Raw genomic sequence first — 24794 nt, 5'->3', positions numbered from 1 at the left:
ACTTGGGACTCGGTCCTCCCTTTTGCGCTGATGTTTTTGCGTAATAAAATTTCAACTTCCACAGGTTACACCCCACACACTCTCATGACCGGACGCCCCATGAAAGGCACAGAATTTTTATGAGGTTTAGACTTGACCAGCCCCGAAGTGACGGCCCTCACACACGAGAAAGCAGTAGAGCAATTATTGGATAATGTTAAAACGGCCCAGCTAGCAGCCGCAGTGAAATTGGGCACAAGGAAGAAACAGAGCAAGGCTTGTTTCGACAAGACAGTGCATGCGACTGAGTACAGTATAGGACAGCAAGTCATGCTCTCCGTATACAACCCCAGCACATTCCTGTCACCAAAGTACTCGGGTCCGTACTCCATTGCGGACAAAGTAAGCTCTTCCGTATACAAGATAAAGTATCCCAATGGAAAGACTGCATGGTTCCATATCAACCAGCTGAAGACGTATGGAACACAGTCTAACCATTTACACCACGTCATGCTCGACGCAGCACACCACACCCCGCCCACAGCCAACGTAACCCTACCATCCCCCAACACGTCCAGCCCAGCCACGGACTCAACCTCGACTCCAGCCCCGAAACATACACTCCGCCCCGGAACGTCCACCAACTGCAGCAGCAGAGACAGCGACTGTGACTCGGACGAAAGCCACAGCACGCCTCCCTACTATCCCCATGCAACAGGACCCACACCCAGCGATTCTGACCACGATTCGAGTGATCCCTTCATGATCACTTTCCTAAACAAACCCCACCACCGACCACCAACCCACAATGACGACCCTGATTTCGTCCCCACACAACTAGACACCACCTATTGGCACAGAGATAACTTGTTCAGATTCGTCCGGAATGACGAGAGCGGTCCAAAATCATACCAAGCAGCCCTTACGGCCCTGATACACTCAAGAGTTTGGCACCCGGGAGAAGATGATGACCTTGAGTCTGACTCCCAAAACGAGAACCCCTTTGCGACCCTGTTCGCAACCGATAACTGAGGTGTCCAGATGATGTTTTAAAAGGAACCGCTTGGGAGAACACGGTATCCTTTCTGATGGAACCTGCAGCATGTTTTATGTTGTTTTTACTGTTTTGTTAAATGTTGTATGTCAGACCAGAAAAAATGTTTTTCCACTGCCCCACGCCCTTTCGGCCGAAACCTTTGAGAACGTGTCCGCACTCTCATCAGCAGAAACCTCTGAGGACTTGCCCACATAGACTTGTTAAGGTCCCAGACGCCAGTTCAGCAAACTCATCTGTCGGCAGATGCCCGTTCATAACTGCCCTTCTGGTTCGAAGGTAGAACCACAACGGCAACCCCCCACGATGACTACATTTCTTGCCCATTCTTGTTGGTTGCTCAGGCAGTGGAGAAACGGCTTGGGACCCGCCCTGCCTGGGAACCCCCCCTCTGGTCAACTACCTCGGGTAGGGGAGACACGGCATTGGTAGCCGTCCTAGCCGGGGACTCCATCCAACTCTTACCCGTCGCGGCCCATACGCACCTCATTTTGGAAATTTTAGTTCAAAAAGTTTTGGTTTGTTTCACGTAACCCTTAGGTTGCCAACCACATGCTATTTACATCCTGAAACATTTGGATGGTAAACCGCACAGTCTGCGAGACGGCTCGCACTGGTTCATTATTTGAAAGTGTGTCTTGTCCTAAAATTCGGTTTTTGGAAAAAAAAAATTAGGGAGTCACACATAGTGACCAATTATAAAGGGAGTAATTGGCACTAAAGGACAGACTATCGTACGAGATGTTAAACCAAGATAGTTACAGACTATCCACAGCTTGTTTCCACAGAACTCCAGAAGCTCCAGGACCGGAGAAGAGAAGGGAAAGAAGAAGCACCATGAGGACTTCCTTCGTGATAATGGACATTTGGTTGCGCGTGAACGCGAACCCCATGACCTCAAGCCCCCTAGCCGTTAATGACTCACTTCCCCACAGTACCCAGAGCCCAGTCACAAGCGACACCACACCATCTTGGTGTGACAGGTTTATAACCTGGTATTCCCTGTCCTACGTGATAGAATCCTTGTTGGTATTGGCGATACCCTGCTGCATCGTGCAGACAATGCGTCTAAGAAAATGGAGAAGGAGAGCCTACCGCGCTCGCACCCCGTTATATAGGATCAGATCCTCTATTTTCGGGTACGACCAGACCCCCGACCCCCGCAATCTATAATAAAGAGCATTCACTTGCGGTTTTATTGTAAATAAAGAAATGTAAAGAAATGTTCATGAGCAATTGTGCGATCCTGAGCTTGACTGCCAAGCCAGGAAAAATGTGTATAGACTGCTATGATTTTGTTTGTATGGTTGAGGAAGTTAGTGATGAAATGTTTAAGTGAGTGTAGTGTATTAAGAATAGTTAGAGGTTCCCATTTTATTGTTTTGTAATGCATGTCCCTGTTTGACATAGCGCCCCTTAGAATTGCCAGTTAAAATTTTTGCATAGTTATGGTCAGTGTAGAGGCCATGAAAGAAGTGCTCGCCAGGTCAGGGAATGGAAAGCAACGTAGTTATGTGATCCTTCACGCTTCGCGTTAGGATCACAAGGAGGAAGTGTAGCCACCTAAATTGGCCAGCTCCCGATTTAAAATGGCGAACGGCAAATGCTGATGGGAAAGTCAGCCAACATAGACAGAAACCAGCAGCTGCAGGTTTGCTGTGTATTTACCTCTGCAAAGGCCAGACAACATCGATACCAGCGACCATCACCATAACAATGTAGCAGCCAATTGCATACTGATGAGCAATCCCCGGGAACAATAAGTAACATTTTGGACACACAAAGCAAAGCCAGACTCCTCAGCGCCAGCAGGAGCCAACACAAAGGAGGTGAACGAGCACCTCAAGACCGCCCATCGATCAGGGAACCGCTCCAGTATTGGAGAAAATCGAACCAAACGATTGGGGAAAAGTCCAATCACTTGGGACCAGGTACAGGAGGCCCCCGAAAGGCGGGAAGCCCCTGGGGACTATAAGAGTTAAGCCCCAAGTCCAAATCGGTCTCTCTTCAGCCCTCTTCACCTCTTCGTCCTGCCCGGGTCACCCAGCAACACGAACCAACATTGACCGTGACCAGTGCAGTGACCACTGAACAAAGTAAGTCTTAATTCAACGCTCGCTACGAGATAGGCGCTCCTAGCTACAAATCCGTACCAACTTCGAATCCCGCAGGCTCAGAACCCGAACAAAAGGCCATTTGTTCCCCTGACTCCGAAGTTATGTATAGGCCTGTTAGTTGTAGAAGTAGCTTAGACGTAGAATTTGTGCATGAGTAGCGATTACTGTGTATAATAAATGTGCTTTGCTTTGAATCTTACTAATCGGTGTATTGGGCTATTGATCATTACTCGGACTTGAACCTCGTGGTGGTATCATAAAGATACCTGGTGACTCGAGAGCAAAGGTAATAAAACAGAGCAATTGAACCAAGGAGAAAGTTAGCAACACTGCCGACTGAGCACAATCATGCAGGATTTGTAAGGTGTGATCACATATCAGCTGCACATTCAAAGAATGTAAACCTTTCCTGTTGATGAATGTGACTGTTTGATTCCAGGGAGCTCTCAGCACCATATGTGTGCAGTCAATATCCCTTTGGATTTGCAACCCAATGCTCTGGCTTCCTGCCTCTCAGGATCCAAGCAGAACTTGAAAGATTGGTGCTCCCTCCTAAAGATGGTATTTGTCACCTTCTGGGTGCACTTGGGGACTCGCTAACTGGGAAATGCAATACAGATCCCCAGTGGAGCCCTGGAAAGAGTCACTGGCGAAAAGGTTTAGGGCTGCAGTGACCTTTAATGCCACTGGGATTGGATCGCCTTCAAGTCCTTGTGAACGCAAATCTTCATGGATCAGCTTACATGTGTGATCAATCACACTCTGGGAATTTGTAAGGCTGCTGAACTTGTTGGGGAGGACTGGGCCATTGCATGCACCCAAGGCAATATACGGCTCTCCCAGCATGCCAGTGAAGATGCCTCCAATCTGGCATTGCCTTTCATTCATATGCTGGTAGCTACACAACCTGTGATATACCCGAATTCAGACGAATACTCGTCGTCACACTGACCCCTGATCACCAGCATCCTGCACTTCTTGAGGCTCTGTTGTCTCTGCCTCTTGCTGCTCTGTCCTTTGCTCTTCCTGACTCTGGGCAAACCTGTACTGGTTCCTTCTCATCTGGACCACAGCCAGCAGAAAGGTTAGGTTGCTTGGAGTCTGTATCATCTATCCTCAAGTGGATCTGCAAACATATTGCAGTGATCCATCTAGTCAGCATATTCCTCGCAGAAGCCTCCAATTCTAAACTTTTAAGCCAATGCAAAGCCCTGCGTCCAGCACCCACCGAGACATTTTGTCCCCATCCCACGCTTTCATGGTGAATGACATCTTAGAAGACCACACGAGTGTTCCTCCTGTGCATGGGACATTGGGCATTGACTGGGATGATGACAGCCATGTGCGAGAACCCTCACTCAGACACTATTCACCTTGTATAAATTGAGACTCTGCAGAGAAAAATGGACTTGGCGTCAGGAGAAAGACCTCCCACATTAACACTTGTCAACCATGACTGTTTACCCGGGATGATGGAGGTTTGGAGTCAGGACTTTGCTGCCATCCACCACCCGTGCCCCTTCTCTTTCCCTCCTACAGCAGCAGATGCTAATCAACACAAACCATGATGGGTTCCTGCTGGAATGTGATCCATTAGTCATGGAGCAATGCTGGCTTATTGGGTGTTGGTACCTCGAGAGAAGAACGCAGCTCAGCCTGGTTCTCCATGGAATGAGCTGATAATTAACAGGATGTTCCTTTGTTTGGCCCAAAAAATGAGGCATTAACTCCTTGCACCTCCCATAACAGAAATTAAAAAGAGAAAAAGGAAACAGACAGGGATTAATCAGGGGGATCCTTACATATACATCAAGATTTGCGAATAATTATAGAAAATTATAGAACATTACAGCGCAGTACAGGCCCTTCGGCCCTCAATGTTGCGCCGATCTGTGAAACCACTCTAAAGCCCATCTACACTATTCCCTTATCGTCCATATAAATCACTTTGCTTTTAAGATGATTCAACAATTGGCAGGGAGACGATTGACATCGGTGGCAAAGGAAGGAGTTTGTAAGAACATAAGAAATAGGAGTAAGAGTAGGACATTGAGCACTTCCACCATTCAAAGTGATCATAACTGATCTTCAAATTCAACTCCATCTTCCTACACTAATCTCACACACTACAGTTAAGCAATCATGATAAATAAATGAGGTAAAGTACAATATCAAACTGAAAGCAAATGCTTGTCCAAATGCAAGGAAAAGTAGGGTTTAATGGACTGAGAGCTATAGAAAAGGCATAAAAAGTAATAGATACAAAAGGGAATATGAATAAAAAACTCATAAAGCATGTGTAAGTTAACAGCAATTTATCAGGAACTTGTAAGATTTAATACAAGTAAGAAACTAAAAATCAAAATGGAGAAAATAATGGGATTTAATCAAGTTAATTGTCCAGAACCTATTGCTCTAACCCTAGGATATTAAAAGAAATGGCTAAAGAAATGGAGATGTGTCAGTCATAGCTTCCCCTGGCTCTAGATTCAGGAATTGTGTCTTTGGATTGTAATAATGGCAAGCTCATTAATTGCTCCATTATTTAAGAAGGGGAGGAGGAAGAAACCAGGGGTGGGATTCTTCGTTCCTGAGACTAAATGTTGACGCCAGCGCAGGATTCATGGACCTCCCTGACAGCAAAAGTGGCACCGCATCTGGACCAATTCAGCGACTATTGAGGGGTTAACACCGGCGCCTTGTGGAACACAATCGATTCCAATGAGAAATGGTGCCGGATTCGGCGGTTTCACGATTGGCACTCGGGAGGCTGACAAGCTGCAACCACATTTACACACTTCACCCCCTATACACACCATCCCAGCCAACAAGATGGCAGCAAGGCATGTGATCCCCTCCCCACCCAGGAGAAGGCTCCCCATAACTGCTGGGAGCTGGAGAAAACTGGAGGGGGACTGCCGGACTGTGGTCCCGCAACGTGGCTGAGCAGTGGGCCCAGATGAAAGGGAGGTCGCCGGGGTGGAGGTCAGCCGCGGGTGAGGAAGTGAGACCACTTTGGGTTGCAGTTCCCTGGGACATGTGTGTAAACACCCCCCGCAACACCACCTCCACACCACTCTCACCTCCAACACCAACCCCACACCACCCTCACCCCCAACACCACCCCCACACCCACCACCACCCCCACATCACCCCTACCCTCACTCCCACACCACCCTCACCCCACATGACCCCCACCCTCACCCCATTCCCACCCTCATCACCCCACTCCTCACCGGCTAATCATGTGTCTTGTCATGTGCCCTGCAGGACCTGCTGGTGATGGGTGGGTCCATCTGGTGTCCCCGCCCCCAGCCAGTGCCACAGCCGAGCTCCCCCTTCAATGTGCCGACCAGTGATGAGGAGAACAGCACATTCAGGAACCATTTTCCATTGACCCAAGACACCCAGAGCTTGAGACTGAGTATAACACTGACTTTCCGTCACAGCTGTTTCCAACATCCTCCATCATCCCAGGGATACTCACCTCAGTTGGGCACTTTAGTGAAGAGGCTCCTAGAACACTATCTGGTTCGCATCACACAACTGATCCGATATAGAAGATGGAGGTAGGAACACCCGAGGGGGTGGATGGTCGGAGGGTAGGCCGACCCCAGGAACTAGCTGCTGTCCAGTTTTGGGGTCCTGGAATGGCCAGTCGTATCGATTGTGGAGATAGAGTCACAGAGCCAGGGACTACATGAGGGGTTTTCGGCGAGCATCCAGTACCTGCAGGTGCATTTGGAGGAGTCCAACCGCGTGCAGGAGCAGGAGATGGTGCCGACCATGCGAGCGACCCAGGCCAACACCGCATGAGTGGCGTCCGCGGTGGAGGCATTGGGGCGAGGGTTTTGGCTATGGATCAGCATGTCCAAAGACTGGGTCATTCTGTGAAGCTGCTGACCGAGGTCCAGGACAAGGTTGCCGCCTCACAGGTGACCATGTCCTAGAAATTGCAGTGGCGCTTCTGAGCGTGGCCCAGTCACAGCAGGCCATGGCTGAGAACGTCGGTGGCATTGCCCAGCACTGGCCGAGGTGGCCCAGTCCCAGAGGGAGATGGCGTAGTCACTGGCTGATGTGACATCGACCCAGAAGGTGATGGCACAGTCAATGGGACAGCGGCCCAGGATGGAGAATCGGCTGCCCAACATGCCGAGAGGAGGAGGTGGGAAGAAGCCCCGCATGAGGCCTCATGTGTACCAGCAGTACCTGTCATTTGAGGACTTGCCAGACTAGCGTGCCGTCGAAGACTCTGTCTGAACAGGGGGACAGTGCGACATATCTGCCAGATCATGGCGCACCATGGGGATGGGGGAGGACATCCGCTCCAAGATGACGGCCACTCTGAACTTTCAAGCCACGGGATCCTTCCAGGTGCCGATTGGGGACCTGTCCGGTATCTCACAGAGCTCAGTGCACAAGTGCATCGGCGCTGTCATGGAGGCCCTACATGCCCAGGCGGATCAATACATCCATTTCAATGTGGACTGAGCCCACCAGCATGCCCGGGCAGTGGGGTTCACCGCCATCGACGAGATGCCCCGGGTCCAGGGGGTGATCGAGAGGATGCATGCCCTCTTACAAGCGCCTGCAGATGACAGGCCGCTCTACACAAACCGAAAGGGATTCCTTGATGAACGTGCAGCTGATATGTGACCATCCCATGTGCATCATGCAAATCTACGCCCGATTCCCAGGCAGAGTGCATAGCGCCTTCATGCTAGCACATCTGACGATTCCTGACATGTTCGAGACAACCCGCTGGCTGGGTGGTTAACTCCTGAGCGACAGGGTTATACACTGCGTTCGTGACTGATAATGCCTATCTGGAGGCCACAGACCAAAGCGGAGAACCGTTACAATGACACCCATGTAACGACCAGGGGGGTGATCGAGCCCTGTGGACCCCGCCCGGCACCCCCGTAGGGGCTACATTGGGTGTTGCTCTGAGTGGGCTGCCCAATGCCCGCCCATGGGTGGCGGACGGTTAGGTGGTGAGAGTATAGCGGAGGGTGGGGTGCAGCGGTGGGGGGACCCATACAGCCAGTGTCACTCTGCAGCGGCCGTCATCTTGGAGTGGATGTCCCCCCCCATTCTCCCCTGGTGCCAGGGGCCAAGGTGGGTGGTCAGTGGGGTGCGCAGCAAGCTGACTGCTTTCCAGGCCACAGCAATGGCGGTCCATGCATGGGCACCGCCCCAGTTCCTTGGGGGGTAATCCCGACCCCACGCCCCTTCCCTCCGCCCCCCCCCCCCGTCACCACAGCCCCGCCCCACTGCCCTAGCAGCCCCCCCCCCCCACCCCCCCGGCCCTAGCAGGGAACCCTCCCCCCCCCACCCCAGCCAGACTGACCAGTGTCAGGACTGGCAGCCCGCGGTCACGCCTCTCTGCGTCCTACCTCCTCTCTCTCCCCTATCAGCTATGATGCCGGTTGCATGATTCTTAAAAGCACAAGTGAACAGCGCCGTTGGAAATTCGGCCCATCGCAGACAGAGAATCATGGAGGCCCCGGAGAATACCTGGTCGGTCCCGCTAATGATATGCAAATGGCGTTTACTGTACATGTGTTCCGGAACGCATTGACGCCACTGTCGAGGCGACAGAGAATTGCGATTTGGCATCAATTTGGCACTCACCGCAATATCAGTGTTGGAACTAATTCTCCGCCCAATTGCATTTCCCGATTTCGGCGTCAGCCGACAGAGAATCCCGTGCCAGATTACAATAGACCTGCTGGTTTAATACCAAGGGAAGTTACTAGAAATTATCATCAAAGAATTAGAACTTGGACAATTATGTGCTGATCAAAGAGAATCAATGTAATTATAGAATCAATGTGCAGGGGTATGGGGAAAAGGCAAGGTAATGGGCACAAAGCCACAATGTTTGTTTGGAGAGCTGGTGCAGGCACAATGGACCAAGTGACTTTCTTCTGTGCTGTAAAAATTCTGTGTATGGATTTGTGATGGTTACATCATGTCAGACTAATCTCGTTCCAATTGTGGTTCGCGAACTCCAAAATGTTTCAAGGGGTTTGTGGGTAAAATTTTGCACTGGTGGAATGCTAAGAAACGAAAATACTTACCTTAATTTGAACTCGAAGGTTGGAAACTCCATTTCCCGATGAGCCTGCAGCCAGTCACACGTGTGCTGGCTGGGAAATGGGCTGACCTATGTAATTCTTTTTCTTTAACATCTTCAGGCTGGGAACTGGCCCAATGCGCCTGCGTAAAAGAAGAAATGGTGCCAAAAGCAGGTCAGGGGACCTGAACAGCAGCACCATTATGTGTAAGCTGTAAATAAATGCAATTGTTTGGCTAATTTCCAGAAGTTCGCCAATTAAAATTCTTTGGTGTTTGCTGCAACCTTCTATCGAGTTTCTTAGCTTTGTCTCAGGCAATACACATCATAATTCTTTTGTAATTTAACCAGTTCACAATCTGTATAAGTTTGTCTGCTTGTGATAGGTTGTCAAATGTGTACAAATGTCATTGATGTTGAGTTTCCTAAAAATTCTTTCTCAGGTGATAACTTGGAAGTTTTAGTTTTCTCTGAAAACAAGATGCAAAGTGCATGCATTTTGACTAATGTAAAGATCACGATGAACCACTGCTGCTATCCTCCTGCCACCTATTGCCGGAGCAATTTGTCACAACCTGTGAAAGCCCCTTAAGTCTAAACTGAACTAGGAGACAAAGAGATACAATTAATTGTTTCAATAAGGTACTTGCACAAGCCTGTGTGATTGCATATTAAATAGTCTAGGTTACTTTTTTTTTTCAGTCTGGCTGGTTACACCAAATGAACATTGGGGAAAAAAATCATTGTCACATCACTGACTGGAGAATTTTGGCACAATGGAGTGACAATCAGGAATGACATATAAGTTCTGCATAAATCGTTTTGATGGAGAAGAGAGACAGGGGGGCGGGATTCTCCGGTCTCCAACGCTGAAATCGCATCCGTCCCCTCCAAAACGGCGTACTTGGAGAGTACGCCACACGCCATATGGACGGCCTTAGGACCAATGCTCCACCCCCGATGGGCCGAGTTTCCGACGGCGTCGGTCACTCATGGTGTTTATTGTTGGGAACTCGGCGTGGCAGCTGCGGACTAAGTCCAGTGCCGCCACAGTTGGGTGGGGGCCAATCCACGGGCAGGGGGGGCTTTGGGCGGGGGCCACTGGTGGGGGTGGTCCGGGGGTGGCGAGCCTGGCCAAAGGAGGTCACTATTTGGCAGGCTGGGTCCACGTGCAGCCGGCGCCATGTTGCGCGGCGCAGCTGCTGCAGGCCGCCGCCGTGCGCATGCGCGGCCACGGGCACGGCAATTCTCCGGCCGTATCTGCAGCTAGAACCAGGGGCTCTATGCAATGTGCCTGCTCGGCCCCCCACCAGACGGAGGGTCAGTGGTCGTTTTGCACCCTTTTTTTGGTCGCAAAACGCCACGGTTCCCAAGCCGGCGTCTGCACTTCGTCTCAGAATCAGAGAATCCAGCCCAGGTTATTTTATGGTGTAACTAAGTGGGAATGCAATTCTAAATTTGAAAAGTATGGCGGTGTAGATTAGGATGAGTTCGCGGAACCTGGTTGCAGATAGAAGACAAGAGCTGAATTCATTGATGTTACTTTTACAATTTATACTCGGGTAATACTCAGGTTATACTGCAGGATAAAATAGGACTGAGTCAGCAGGGCTTCGTCAAGGGGAGGTCATGTCTGACAAATCTGTTAGAGTTCTTTGAGGAAGTAATAAGGAAGTTAGACAAAGGAAAACCAGTGGACGTAATTTATTTAGATTTCCAGAAGGCCTTTGACAAGGTGCCGCATAGGAGACTGTTAAATAAGTAAGATCCCATGGTGTTAAGGGTAAGATCCTGGCATGGATAGAGGACTGGCTGACTGGCACAAAGGCAGAGAGTGGGGATAAAGGGGTATTTTTCAGGATGGCAGCCGGTGATTAGTGGTGTACCTCAGGGGTCTGTGCTGGGACTACAACTTTTCACATTAATGATCTGGAAGACGGTACTGAAGGCACTGTTGTTAAGTTTGCAGATAATACAAAGATCTGTAGAGGGGCAGGTAGTATTGAGGAAGCAGGCGGGCTACAGAAGGACTTGGGCAGGCTAGGGGAGTGGGCAAAGAAGTGGCAGATGGAATACAATGTGGAAAAGTGTGAGGTTATGCACTTTGGATAGAGAAATGGGAAGATGCTTAGGAAATCAGAAGCACAAAGGGACTTGGGAGTCCTTGTTCACGATTCGCTTAAGGTTAACATGCAGGTTCAGTCGGCAGTTAGGAAGGCAAATGCAATGTTAGCATCATGTCGAGAGGGCTAGAATACAAAATCAGGGATGTACTTCTGAGGCTATATAAGGCTCTGATCATACCCCATTTGGAGTATTGTGAGCAGTTTTAGGCCCCGTATCTGAGGAAGGATGTGCTGGCCTTGGAAAGGGACCAGAGGAGGTTCACAAGAATGATCCCTGGAATGAAGAGCTTGTCATATGAGGAATGTTTGAGGACTCTGGGTCTGTACTCATTGGAGTTTAGAAGGATGAGGGAGGATCTTATTGAAATTTACAGGATACTGCGTAGTCTGGATAGAGTGGACGTGGAGAGGATGTTTCCACTTGTAGGAAAAACTAGAACCAGGGGACACAATCTCAGACTAAAGGCACCATCGTTTAAAACAGAGATGAGGAGGAATTTCTTCAACCAGAGGGTGGTGAATCTGTGGAACTCTTTGCTGCAGAAGGCTGTGGAGGCCAAATCACTGAGTGTCTTTAAGACAGAGATTGATAGGTTTTTGATCAATAAGGGGATCAGGGGTTATGGGGAGAAGGCAAGAGAATGGGGATGAGGAAAATATCAGCCATGATTGAATGGCAGAGCACATTTGATGGGCCGAGTGGCCTAATTCTGCTCCTATGTCTTATGGTCTGAGGTAAGGGTGAAAATCCTTGGAAAATATTTCGTTTTGGGGGTGGTTTGCAAGATTTGGCCTTTTCATGAAAAGGGTTCGCAGGATGTTAAAATTTGGGAGCTGTTGATCTAGTTGAATATTCTGAGATCACGAACATGATGGATGGTGGAGTACCTACAGATGTTGTCTATATCAACTTTCAGAAACCATTTGATAAGGCTACACATAAGAATGTTTCAGCAATAACGAAAACACAAAATTGGAGGTATGTTTGTGTTTGGCTATTGGTTGGGAGACAGCAGAAAGACAAAAGAGATGAAGGGAATGTTCTCTGATTGGCAGAAAATGAAAAGCAGTGATTGCCAGAGATCTGTATTGAGGTCTCAGCTTTTCATTATATATGCTAATGACTTGGCGAAAGGAATTATAGAACTTACAGTTCAGAAGGAGGCCACTCGGCCCATCGGGTCTGCACCGGCACTTGGAACGAGAACCCGGCCCAAGCCCACGCCTGCACCCTATCCCTGTAACCCCACCTAACCTTTTTGGACACTAAGGGCAATTTATCATGGCCAATCCACCTAACCTGCACATCTTTGGACTGTGGGAGGAAACCGGAGCACCCGGAGGAAACCCACGCAGACACGGGGAGGACGTGCAGACTCCGCACAGACAGTGACCCAGCCGGGAATCGAATCTGGGACCCTGGAGCTGTGAAGCAACTGTGCTAACTACTGTGTTACCACGCTGCCCAATTGACAGTTTTACATCTAAAGTTTTCAGGTGACACCAAATTATAGGCCACAGGAGGTTGTGTGGATGGGAGCAGAAAATTACAAAGGGATGCAGATAGGCTAAATTAGTGGGAAAAACTATGGCAGATTAAATTTTATGTGAGCTGTGAGTTTATCCACTTTGTATTAACGAAAGACTAGAAGAATTTCTTAAAGGTGAAAGACTAGGAGTTTTGGACGAACAAAGGTGACCCGTGAATAAATGATTAATATTGAGTACGTGATCACAAAAATGAATCAAAAGGGCTAGCGAAATGTTGGCCTTTATCTCTAGTAAACAAAAGAGATGCATCAGTTGTTTAAAGTCTCATGCAGAGTCTAGTTGGGGTATTTTGGAAAGCATAGCTCAGTGACGATATATAGGATTTGAGTGGGTGCAACACACATTCACACGAATGATACTAAAGCTTAAGGCTAATTTATAAGTTCAAGTTAGAAACATAGAATATAGGAGCAGGAGGAGGCCATTTGGCCCTCTGGGCCTTCTCCACGATTCATTATGATCAAGGCTGATCATCCAATTCAATAGCCTGATCCTGCCTCCCCTTTGATCTCCTTCGTCCCAACTGCTATATCTAACTGCTTCTTGAAGACATATTGCATGATTCTCCGGAAAGACTAATTGGAGCACTTAACGAGGCCCCACGGGTTATCGCCACAAATGAAGGCTCGTCAGTCAGGACCGTGGTCACCAGCCCCCGCTAATAAGTTCGAGCAGCACTTAAACAGCACTTGCACAGCCAACCCAACATTTGTCAGGCTTCTGGGACACAATCTGGTGAGCACCACACTGCTGATGATGCACATCTGGTGGAGGCAGGAAGCCCCACAGCGAGACAGCAGTTGGAGGTCGACTGGATACCAGAACCCAGCTGGGTCCCAGCCCGATGCTGAGCCTCTGGTACAGGATTACCCGGAGCTGATGGGGACGATAGAGTGCGGCCAGGACATTCAGAGGAAGATGTAAGTGACATTCCAGCAGGTCCATAGCCGATTGCTGGAGTCCCAGAGGCTACAGGCGCAGGAGATGTCGCCGACAATGCGTGGCACCGAGGCCAACACTGCTAGGGTGGCAACCGCAGTGGAGAGCTTGGTGCACAACGTCGACACCAGGAAGGTGTCCAAGGCGTTGCACAGTGGCGGCCATAGTTGAGGGCATCGGCAGAATGTCCGACTCGCTGGAGGATGTGACCAGGGTGACCTTGATGAGGTTCTACGGGTCATGTCTTGCTCCCAGATGGTAATGGCCGAGGCACTGCGGAGCTTGTCCCAGTTGCAGGTGGGCATTGCCGAGGCACTGCAGAGCATAGCCCAATCACTGAGGAGTATTGCCGAGGGCGTAGACACCTAGGTGCAGACTTCCCGCGAGGGCTGGCAGAGCCAGATGATGCAGGGGCAGCAGCCCCTCAAACCAGCTGCCCCTCCGCACCGAGGTGAACCCTGGGCTCTATGGACACTGAGTGAGAGGAGGGGAGATGGGTGCCAACCCGGTATCTTCCCATGGAGTGGGGATGGTGGCCACCAGCTCCCCTGAGCTCCATCCCTCTGATGAGGCTGCGACTCGGGGTTAGCACATGGGACAGGGCGGCAGAGCTGTGCATGTTCCGTCGCCAAGTGTGCCGGGCCATCCGGCCCCAGAGCCCCGAGAGGATGCTCACCAGGGGCATCGAAGGCTACTGGACGTGGTAAGCAGCTGGCTGCCTCCACCTCAGATGCATCCTGGGGAGACACCTAGACGTAGCGGTAGAGCTAGGAAGCATGTAGAGGATCACTGAGAGCACTGGGGGAGGGTGTGAGGGTGGGGGTAGGTAGGGTGTGAGGGGGATGAGGGGGGCTTGGGGAGAGTGGGGCGGCACCATCGGGAATGGGGAATTGTGTGACACGTTAAAAACCCTTTAGCACAACCAGCATGACGCCTCTGTTGCTTTCTTCTGCAATGCGGCTCTGCTCTGAACCCTTGGCCCATCTCTCTAGGCATCTCCCCCTCCCCATAGCACCCATGCACCCTTCGGCTGTGGACAGGTCCCTGGAGCTGTGTTCCATCCCCTGGGTGTTTGGATATTGTCTGCTGCATGTGTGGTGTTGCCTCCCGCAGTGTTTAAGCACAGTGTCCATCCATCAAGGTGTGAGGTGATTGGGATGCAAGGCAATGACTCCCACGTTCTACATGGCCCGCCCACCCACGGGATCCACTTGGGTTGCATGAAGTGCTCAATTAACTACGATTGCCAATTCCCTATTAGCATTAGTCTTCAGCTGCACCGCAAGAGGCCTCGGCAGTCGGTGGGGGTTTTGGGTGGTCAGTGGGGCAGGCAGACAGGGGCTGGGGTTGCCCCCGGAATAGGTACACAAGATCCAGGGGTTGGTATGCTGATGCCGTGCACGGTTGCTCCCCCAGCGACTCCTCCCTTCCCCCTTCCCATGGTGGACCATCCCTCCGGAGGGTTCCCTCCGGAGGGTTCCCTCCGGAGGGTTCCCCCCACCCCCCCCCCCCCCCCACCAACCAGCCAAGGGTTCCTCACGCCCCACTGAGCAATGGGGAGGTAAGCCCAGCGCCCCCGGGCTCTTTGCCTGTGAGCAAAGATGGCTACTCACCTCCTCGGCTCCCTGCAGAAGCCCTTCCGCCAGGTTCATGTTTTTCAAAGGAGTACTAATCGGTTCCAGCATGAGCAGTTGCTGGGGAGGCCGCTGAATGACGGGAGGCCATTGGATATGGTGTCGCTCCCATTAATTGTATGGATTAGGGCTCAAGTGGTGATAATTGATTTCTCGCCACGCTACGGTGAGATTCTATTTTCGCCAACGGGAGCTGGCCAGTTGCATTGTAAACTGTTGGACGCCTGGCTCTTTTCTCGTTTTCGGCCTCTCCCGCTTTTCACCGGCCTTGTTTTGGTCACGCGGGCGTATAACGAGGCCTGGGAATTGCACCCATAGTGTTTTGGCCTTAACTGCTTCCTGTGGGAGTGAGTTTCACAAGTCGACCACTCTCTAGGAGAAGAAATTGCTCCTCATCTCAGTCCTAAATGGACCAACCTGTATCCTCAGACTGTGACCCCTAGTTCTGGACACCCCACCATCGAGAACATTCTTCCTGCATCCACCCTGTTGAGCCCTGTTTGAATGTTATAGGTTTCTATGAGATCCCCCCTCATTCTTCTGAACTGTACAAATACAACCTAACCGATTCAATCTCTCCTTGTAAGTCAGTCCTGCCATCCCAGGAATCAGTCTGGTAAACCTTCGCTGCACTCCCACTATAGTGGGAACATCCTTCCTCAGATAAGAACACTAAAACTGCACATAATATTCCAGGTGTGGCCTAATCAAGACCCTGTATAATTGCACCAAGACATCCCTGCTCCTGTGCTCGAATCCTCTCGTAATGAAGGCCAACATATTATTTGCCTTCTTTGCCGCCTGCTGCACCCGAATTCTTATCTTCAGCGACTGGTGTTTGAGGACTCGCAGGGCTCGTTGCACACTCCCCTCTACTAACTTAGTGATGCACGGTCAATTGCACAATGACTAAAGTTGGGTACAACTGTGGCTTTATTACAGTCAGATGTGTGGCCTCCTGCTGCAGCTGGCAAAATGGCAGGGCACTGGAGGTCATGCATATTTATACAGCTCTCCGTGGGCGGAGCCAGCCGGCAGGAGCTACCGGCGAACCTGTAGTGCAGGCCCTATCTTACATCTCCTATTACAGTGGTTCACCACATTCACCCCCTGTTAAAAATGAGTCTGGCGGGGGGTGACGTGAAACTATATACAATTAGTGCAATTATGTACAATGGCAAGGAAAGAAAATTCTATGTTGACGGTCCGGAGTCCGTCAAAGGTTCAGCCGGTCCGGTGCTTTGGTGCTTCGTTGGGAGAGGCGTAATGGTGGCGGCGAAGTCGCTGCTGGCGGTGGTGGAGGTGGCACCGATGGCGGTGGTGGCAGTGCTGATGCTGGCCAGTCATTGGGGAGCATGCAGAAGTCCTCTTCGTCCTCTTGTGCTGAAAACGGGTGGTCTGGTGGGGTCAATATTGGCGGCGCGGTGGGAGGTGGGGGGGGGGGGGGCGCATTGGTGGTGGTGGGGGGGGGGAATGTTGGGGTGGAACCTGACGGTGCCAGGTCTCTGAGTGAGACAGTATCTTGGCGGCCGTTGAGGAACTCAACGTAGGCATATTGAGGGTTGGCGTGGAGCAGGTGAACCCTGTCCAAGGGGTCCGCCTTGTGGAGTCGGACGTGCCTACAGAGAAGGACCGGTCCTGGAGCAGTGAGCCAAGTCGGGAGCGAAACCCTGGATGTGGACTTCCTGGGGAAGGTAAAAACACGTTCATGGGGTGTGTTATTAGTGGCGGTGCACAATAGTGACCGGATGGCGTGCAGAGCGTCAGGGATGACCTCCTGCTAGCGAGAGGCTGGGAGGTTCCTGGACCGTAGGGCCAGTTGGACGGCCCTCCAAACCATCGCATTCTCCCGTTCTACTTGCCCGTTTCCCTGGGGGTTGTAGCTGGTCATCCTGCTGGAGGCTATACCCCTGCTGAGCAGGAACTGAAGCAGCTCATCGCTCATGAATGAGGATTCCCTGTCACTGTGGATGTAGGCGGGGGAACCGAACAGAGCAAAGATGGTGCTGAGGGCCTTGATGACGGTGGCAGATGTCATATCAGGGCATGGGATGGCAAAGGGGAATCTGGAGTGCTCATCGACCACACTGAGAATGTACGTGTTACGATCGGTGGAGGGGAGGGGCCCTTTGAAATCCACGCTGAGGCGTTCAAAGGGGCGGAAAACCTTCACCAGGCGCGCACGGTCTGGCCGGTAGAAGTGCGGCTTGCACTCCGCACAGACCTGGCAGTCCCTGGTAACTGTCCTTACTTCCTCGACGGAGTAGGGCAGACTGCGAGCTTTGACCAGATGGTACAATCGAGTGACCCCCGGGTGACAAAGGCTGTCGTGTAGGGCCCGGAGTTGGTCCACTTGTGCGCTGGCGCATGTACCTTGGGAGAGGGCATCTGGGGGCTCGTTGAGTTTACCGGGACGATACAAAATCTCGTAATTATAGGTGGAGAGTTCGATTCTCCACCGCAAGATTTTATCATTTTTGATCTTGCCCCGCTGTGTTATTGAACATGAAGGCTACCGACCGTTGGTCCGTAAGGAGTGTGAATCTCTTACCGGCCAGGTAATGCCTCCAATGCTGCACAGCTTCAACGATAGCTTGGGCCTCCTTTTCGACGGATGAGTGTCGAATTTCAGAGGCATGAAGGGTGCGGGAAAAGAATGCCACGGGTCTGCCTGTCTGGTTTAGAGTGGCGGCAAGGGTGATGTCTGAAGCGTCGCTTTCTCCTTGGAAAGGAAGCGACTCGTCCACTGCGCGCATCCCGGCCTTGGCGATGTCTGCTCTGATGCTGGCGAAAACGTGTTGTGCCTCGGCCGCAAGGGGCAATTGGGTGGACTGAATGAGTGGGCGGCTTTGTCCGCATAGTTTGGGACTCACTGAGCGTAGTAGGAAAAGAACCCCAGGCAGCGTTTGAGGGCTTTGGGGCAGTGGGGGAGGGGAAGTTCCATGAGGCGGCGCATGCGCTCGGGGTCGGGCCCGAGAAGTCCGTTTTGGACTACATAGCCGGGAATGGCTAACCGGGTCGTGCTGAACACACACTTCTCTTTGTTGTAGGTCAGGTTGAGAAGAGTGGCAGTGCGGAGGAATTTATCGAGGTTGGCATCGTGGTCCTGCTGGACATGGCCGCAGATGGTGACATTATCTAAGTACGGAAAGGTGGCTCGCAAACCGTACTGGTCGACCATTCGGCCCCTCTCTCTTTGGAAGACCGAGACCCCATTTGTGACACCGATAGGGACCCTAAGGAAGTGGTAGAGGCGACCGTCCGCCTCGAAGGCAGTGTATGGCCGGTCCGACTTCCGGATGGGGAGCTGGTGGTAGGCGGATTTCAGGTCAATTGTTGAGAAGACCCGGTACTGCGCAATCTGATTGATCATATCAGATATGGGTGGGAGGTGGTACGCGTCGAGCTGCGTGTACCGATTGATGGTCTGGCTGTAGTCCACAACAAAAGAACAAAGAAAAACAAAGAAATGTACAGCACTGGAACAGGCCCTTCGGCCCTCCAAGCCCGTGCCGACCATGCTGCCCGACTAAACTACAATCTTCTACACTTCCTGGGTCCATATCCTTCTATTCCCATCCTATTCATATATTTGTCAAGATGCCCCTTAAATGTCCCTATCGTCCCTACTTCCACCACCTCCTCCGGTAGCGAGTTCCAGGCACCCACTACCCTCTGTGTAAAAAACTTGCCTCGTACATCTACTCTAAACCTTGCCCCTCTCACCTTAAACCTATGCCCCCTAGTAATTGACCCCTCTACCCTGGGGAAAAGCCTCTGACTATCCACTCTGTCTATGCCCCTCATAATTTTATATACCTCTATCAGGTCTCCCCTCAACCTCCTTCGTTCCAGTGAGAACAAACCGAGTTTATTCAATCGCTCCTCATAGCTAATGACCATCCTGTGTATCTCCCCCGTTTTAACCACTACCACTTGGGCTCTCCAGGGGCTGTTGCTGGCCTCGATAATACCCTCCTTAAGCAGCCGCTGGACTTCGGGCCGTTGTGCGGGCGAGCTTGGTCCAGCGTCATCGAAGCGAGCTGCGGGTAGCCATCGGATGCTTCGGGTGGCGAGCGAGTGCGGTTCCGATGTCAGGATGTCCGGACACCCTGTGGGGGACAAGATGGCGGCACCCATGGTGCGCACATTGCGGGGTCGGGACAAGATGGCGGCGCTCATGGTGCACACATTGCAGGGTCAGGACAAGTTGGCGGCGCCCATGGGGCGCATGTGGCCGAAGGGGGACAAGATGGCGGCACCCATTTGTCGCACATGGACCCGGGAGGAGAAGATGGCGGCTCCCATTGTGCATCTGGCGTGGGGGAGGGGGCGATAGAGGGCGTGATCGCAGCGACTGCACGGGCCCGGCACACCGCCGCGAAGTAGCCCTTTTTACTGCAGGCTTTATAAACGGCAGTGCGGGCCGGGCAGTGTTGGCGGGGGTGCTTCTGCTGACCGCAGAAGTAGCAGCAGGGACCCCCGGGGTGCGCAGATCGGCGTGCGGCGCAGGCGTATTGCGAAGGCAGGGCCCCGGCTGAGGAGGTCGTCGGAGGGGTCCAGGAGGTGTAGGAAGGAGCAGAAGGGTGGGCAGACCGGCGGCAGAGGTACAATTGTACGTTACGGGATGCGACCGTCATGGAGAGCGCCAAGGTTTTCGTCTCCGCCAGTTCAAGCGTGGCCCCTTCCAGCAATTGTTCTCGGATGCGGTCCGACGCAATCCCCGTCACGAAGGCATCGCGCATGAGGAGATTCGCGTGTTCGGCGGCCGTGACGGCCTGAGTCACAGTCCCGGACGAGTGGGATTAAGGCCCGCCAGAAGTCTTCAATGGACTCACCAGGTAGTTGTGAGCGGGTGGCAAGTACATGCCTGGCGAAGAGCGTGTTCGCCTTCTGCGTGTAGTGTTCCTTAAGGAGTTCCATTGCTTTTGTGTAGTTCGTGGCGTCTTGGATCAACGGGAACACGCTGAGGCTCAGTTCAGGAGTACAGGACGTTTATCTTCTGAGCCTCCGTTGACACGGGGTCCGCCGCATTGATGTAAGCCTCGAAACATGCTTGCCAGGGAGTAAAGTCTTTCCTGGCGTCGGGCGAGTGCGGATTGAGCTGCAGGCGATCGGGCTTAATTCGGACATCCATTCTGTGGAAAATCTGACTGTAATAAATTGATGCACGATCAATTGCACAAAGACTAAAGTTGGGTACAACTGTGGCTTTGTTACAGTCAGATGTGTGGCCTCCTGCTGCAGCTGGTGAAATGGCAGGGCACTGGAGGTCATGCATATTTATACAGTTCTCTGTGGGCGGAGCCAGCCGGCAGGAGCTACCGGCAAACCTGTAGTACAGGTCCTACTTTACGTCTCCTATTACAGTGGTTCACCACACTTAGTTTTTCACTTTTCACAGTCACTTCATTGCAGTGTTAATGTAAGCCTACTTGTGACAATAAATATTATTATTATTATGGCCATTCAGATAATAATCTGCCTTCGCGTTTTTGTTACCAAAGTGGATAACTTCACATTTATCCAAATTATACTGCAATGCCATTCATTTTTCCACTCACTCAACCTGTCCAAATCACACTGAAGGATTTCTGCATCCTCCTCACAGCTCACCCTCCCACCCAGATTGTGTCATCTGCAAATTTGGAGATATAATTCATTTTGTTCCCTGCAGGACCCCACTAGTCACTTTTGGAGAAAAAAATCTTTATTCCTACTCTTTGTTTCCTGGCTGCCAACCAGTTTTCTATCCATCTCAATACACTACCCCTAATCCCATGCGCTTTAATTTTATACGCTAATTTCTTGTGTGGGTCTTTGTCAAAAGCCTTCTGAAAGTCCAAATCGACCACATCCAGTGGCTCCTTTTCATCAACTCTACTAGTTACATCCTCAAAGAATTCCAGCAGATTTTTCAAGTATGATTTTTCCTTCATAAATCCATGTTGACTCTGTTTGATCCTGCCACTGTTTTCCAAGTGCTCTGCTTTAAAATCCTTGACAATGAGTTCTAAAATTTTCACCATTACCGATGTCAGGCTTACTGGTCCATAATTCCCTGTTTTCTCTTTTGTTAAATAGTGGGGTTACATTAGCTACCCTTCCATCTGCAGGAACTATTCCAGAGTCGATAGAATTTTGGAAGAAGATCACCAATGCATCCATTATTTCTAGAGCCATTGCCTTAAGTATTCTGGGATGTTGATTATCAGACCTTGGGATTTATCGGCCTTTGATCCCACCAATTTCCCCAATACTATTTCTCTACTAATACTGATCTCCTTCAGTTCCTCCCTCATTAAACCATGTTCCCCAACATTTCTGGTATGTCATATGTTTCCTCCTTTGTGAAGACAGGACCAAAGTATGTATTTAGTTAGTCAGAAATCAGCCAGTTCTTTGTCCCCCATTATAAATTCCCATTTTTCTGGCTGTAAGGGACTTACATTTATCTTCACCAATATTTTTCTCTTCAAGTATCTATAGAAACATTTAGAGTCAGTTTTTGTGTTCCCCACAAACTTACTCTCATGCTCTATTTACCCCTTCTTAATCAATACCCTGGTCCTGCTTTGCTGAATACTGAACTGCTCCCGATCCTCAGGCCTATTGTTTTACTTGGCCAATTTGTATGCTTCTTCCTTGGGTCTAATACTATCTCTAATTTCCCTTGTAAGCTATAGTTTGGCCACCTTTTCCATTTTACTTTTGCGCCAGACAGGAATAAACAATCGTTGCAATTCACCCATGTTCTCCTTGAATATTTGCCATCCTTTTAAGCAACGTTTCCCAATCCCTCATAGCCAATTCACGCCTCATATCATCGTAGTTTCCTTTATTTAGATTAAAGACCCTAGTCTTAGAATCAACAACGTCACTCTACATCTTGATGAGAAATTCTAACATATTATAGTCGCTTATCCCCAAGGGGTCTCGCACAACTAGATTGCCAATGATTCCGTTCTCATTACACAATACCCAATCTAGGATGGCCTGTTCTCCAGTCGGTTCCTCAATGTATTGGTCCAGAAAAGCATCCTGTATACACTCCAGGGATTTCTCCTCTACAGTATTGTAGCTAATTTGATTTGCCCAATCTATATGCAGATTAAAGTCACCCATAATTGCAGATGTTCCTTTATTGCATGCACCTCTAATTTCCTATGTAATGCCGTTCCGAACATCTTCACTGAAGTTTGGGGGTCTATGTACAACCCCCACTCAGGCTTTTTGCCTCTTGGTGTTTCTCAGCTTTACCCATACAGATTTCACATTTCCGGAGCTAATATCTTTCCTTTCTATTCCGTTAATCTCCTCTTTAACCAGCAATGCAACTCCATCGCCTTTTCCTTTTTGTCTGTCCTTCCTAAATACTGAATACCCTGAATGTTCAATTCACATTCCTGGTCACCCTGTAGCCATGTCTCCGTATCCCGACTATATCATGCCCATTTACATCTATTTGCGCAATTAATTCAGCAGCTTTATTGCAAATGTTCCGCATGTTTGTGTTTTTAACATTACTTGCCCTATTCACACTATTGTTTACTGTGGCCCTGTTTGAATCTGGCCTTTGGTTTCTCTGCCTGTCACTTTTCTTATTTCCCTTTCTGCCTATTGTTTGTCTTGATTGCCCATCCTCTGCCTCCTTGCATAGGTTCCCATCCACCTGCAATTTTAATTTAAACTACTGTCGTAAATACTCCCTCTAGGACATCAGTCCTAGTCCTGCCCAGTTATAACCAGTCCAATTTGTACTGGTCCCACCTCCCCAAGGGACCTGAAATTTTCCCCCTCATACCATTTCTTCAGCAACGTGTTCATCTGATATATTCTACTATTCTACACATTGCACTGTTAATAATCCTGAGATCGCTACCTTTGAGGTCTGACTTTTCAACTTTCTTCCCAACTCTCTATATTCTGCTTTTAGGACCTCATCCCTTTATTATCTATTTTGCTTGTACCCATGTGTATTATGACCACTGGCTGTTCACCCTCACCCGAGCCAACCGCTCCGAGACATCCATGATCCTAGCATCAGGGAGGCAAAGTACCATCCTGGAGACTCACTTGCAGTCACAGAAACGCTTCTTTATACTCCTTACAATTGAATCCCCTTTAACAATTGCATTCTCCCACTTCTTACTCCTCCCCTCTGCAACAGAACCAACCGAGGTGCAACAAATTTGCTTCCCCTGAGAGATCATTCCCCTCAACCGTATTCAAAGTGGTATATCTGTTTTGCATGGGAATGGTCACAGGAGATTCCTGCGCTGCCTGCCCCATCCTCTTGCTCTGCCTGTTGGTCAAATAAAGTTGTTTAAACTTTGCCTTAAGTTTAGACTGCTCAGGGATGATCTGTATGAGGCTCCAGTGACGAGTCTACATTGGCCCTTGAAAAGAGCAGCCTACTTAAGGTTAAGCCCATGCCTCTGCCCTATCCCCGTAATCCAGTAACCCCACCTAACCTTTATGGACACTAAGGGACAATTTAGCATGACCAATCACATAACCTGCATATCTTTGGACTGCGGGAGAAAACCGGAGCACCCGGAGGAAACCTACGCAGTGACGGGGAGAACGTGCAGACTCCACACAGACAGTCGCCCAAGGCCGGAATTGAACCCGGGTCTCTGGAGCTGTGAAGCAGCAGTGCTAACCACTGTGCCTATTTGCTGCTTTTCTAAATTGGATTTCAATTTTAAAATTCACTGAACAGCCACCCGCAATTCCTGGCCCGGTTAGCTTGTGCAGATTATTTGGTATCGACAACTCCAACATTCATGAAGAAACATTTTCTCATGCAACTCACCCAAGGCATTGATTCCTTCTGATAAAGAGGTCAGGATGTAAATAACCACGTGTGGCTTGAGGCTGGCAATGAAGTTCATGTGGTCCTGGGTTAGGCACTCCAACAACGAATAGTATGATAAACTCAACTTCCGATATGACTAAACAAAGTAAAAAATGTAAATCTGTTTTAAAAACAAAGAGACACTTTGCTGAATAACCACTGTAAATAATGAATTTGAGTTCTTAGTTCATGTGCAAGCTTGAGTGTGTTGAAGGATCCATTCTTCAGTTGAGATGCTCAATCGAGGTTCAGTTCGTCTTTTCAAGTGATTCAGATGGATGTTAAAGATCCCATTACAATATACAGGGAGGAGCAGGGAATTCTCCAGGTACCTTTGTAAACAACTAACACTCCAAAAAATAACATAATACATCAAATGATGGTTTGTGAAATTAGCTGTGGAGAAAATATGACTGGGTTTGCATACATAATAGTCACTGCATTTCAATGTGATT

The 24794-nt window shown here is 50.0% G+C and overlaps 1 protein-coding gene across 1 annotated transcript in view; it reads right to left on the bottom strand.

Annotated features, from left to right (window-relative positions):
• LOC140427374 (ran-binding protein 17-like) overlaps positions 1–24794 on the bottom strand; it is a 1937807-nt gene that overhangs the window by 610624 nt on the left and 1302389 nt on the right. The window contains exon 24 of the mRNA XM_072512921.1: positions 24298–24436. Within this exon, the coding sequence (XP_072369022.1) occupies positions 24298–24436 (139 nt within the window). The remainder of the gene's footprint in view (positions 1–24297; positions 24437–24794) is intronic.

Source organism: Scyliorhinus torazame, chromosome 7, assembly GCF_047496885.1.
Source record: "Scyliorhinus torazame isolate Kashiwa2021f chromosome 7, sScyTor2.1, whole genome shotgun sequence".
NCBI classification, from domain to species: Eukaryota; Metazoa; Chordata; class Chondrichthyes; order Carcharhiniformes; family Scyliorhinidae; genus Scyliorhinus; species Scyliorhinus torazame.
The sequence above is the reverse complement of the archived record's forward strand: the minus strand, read 5'-3'. Positions and strand labels throughout refer to the sequence as shown.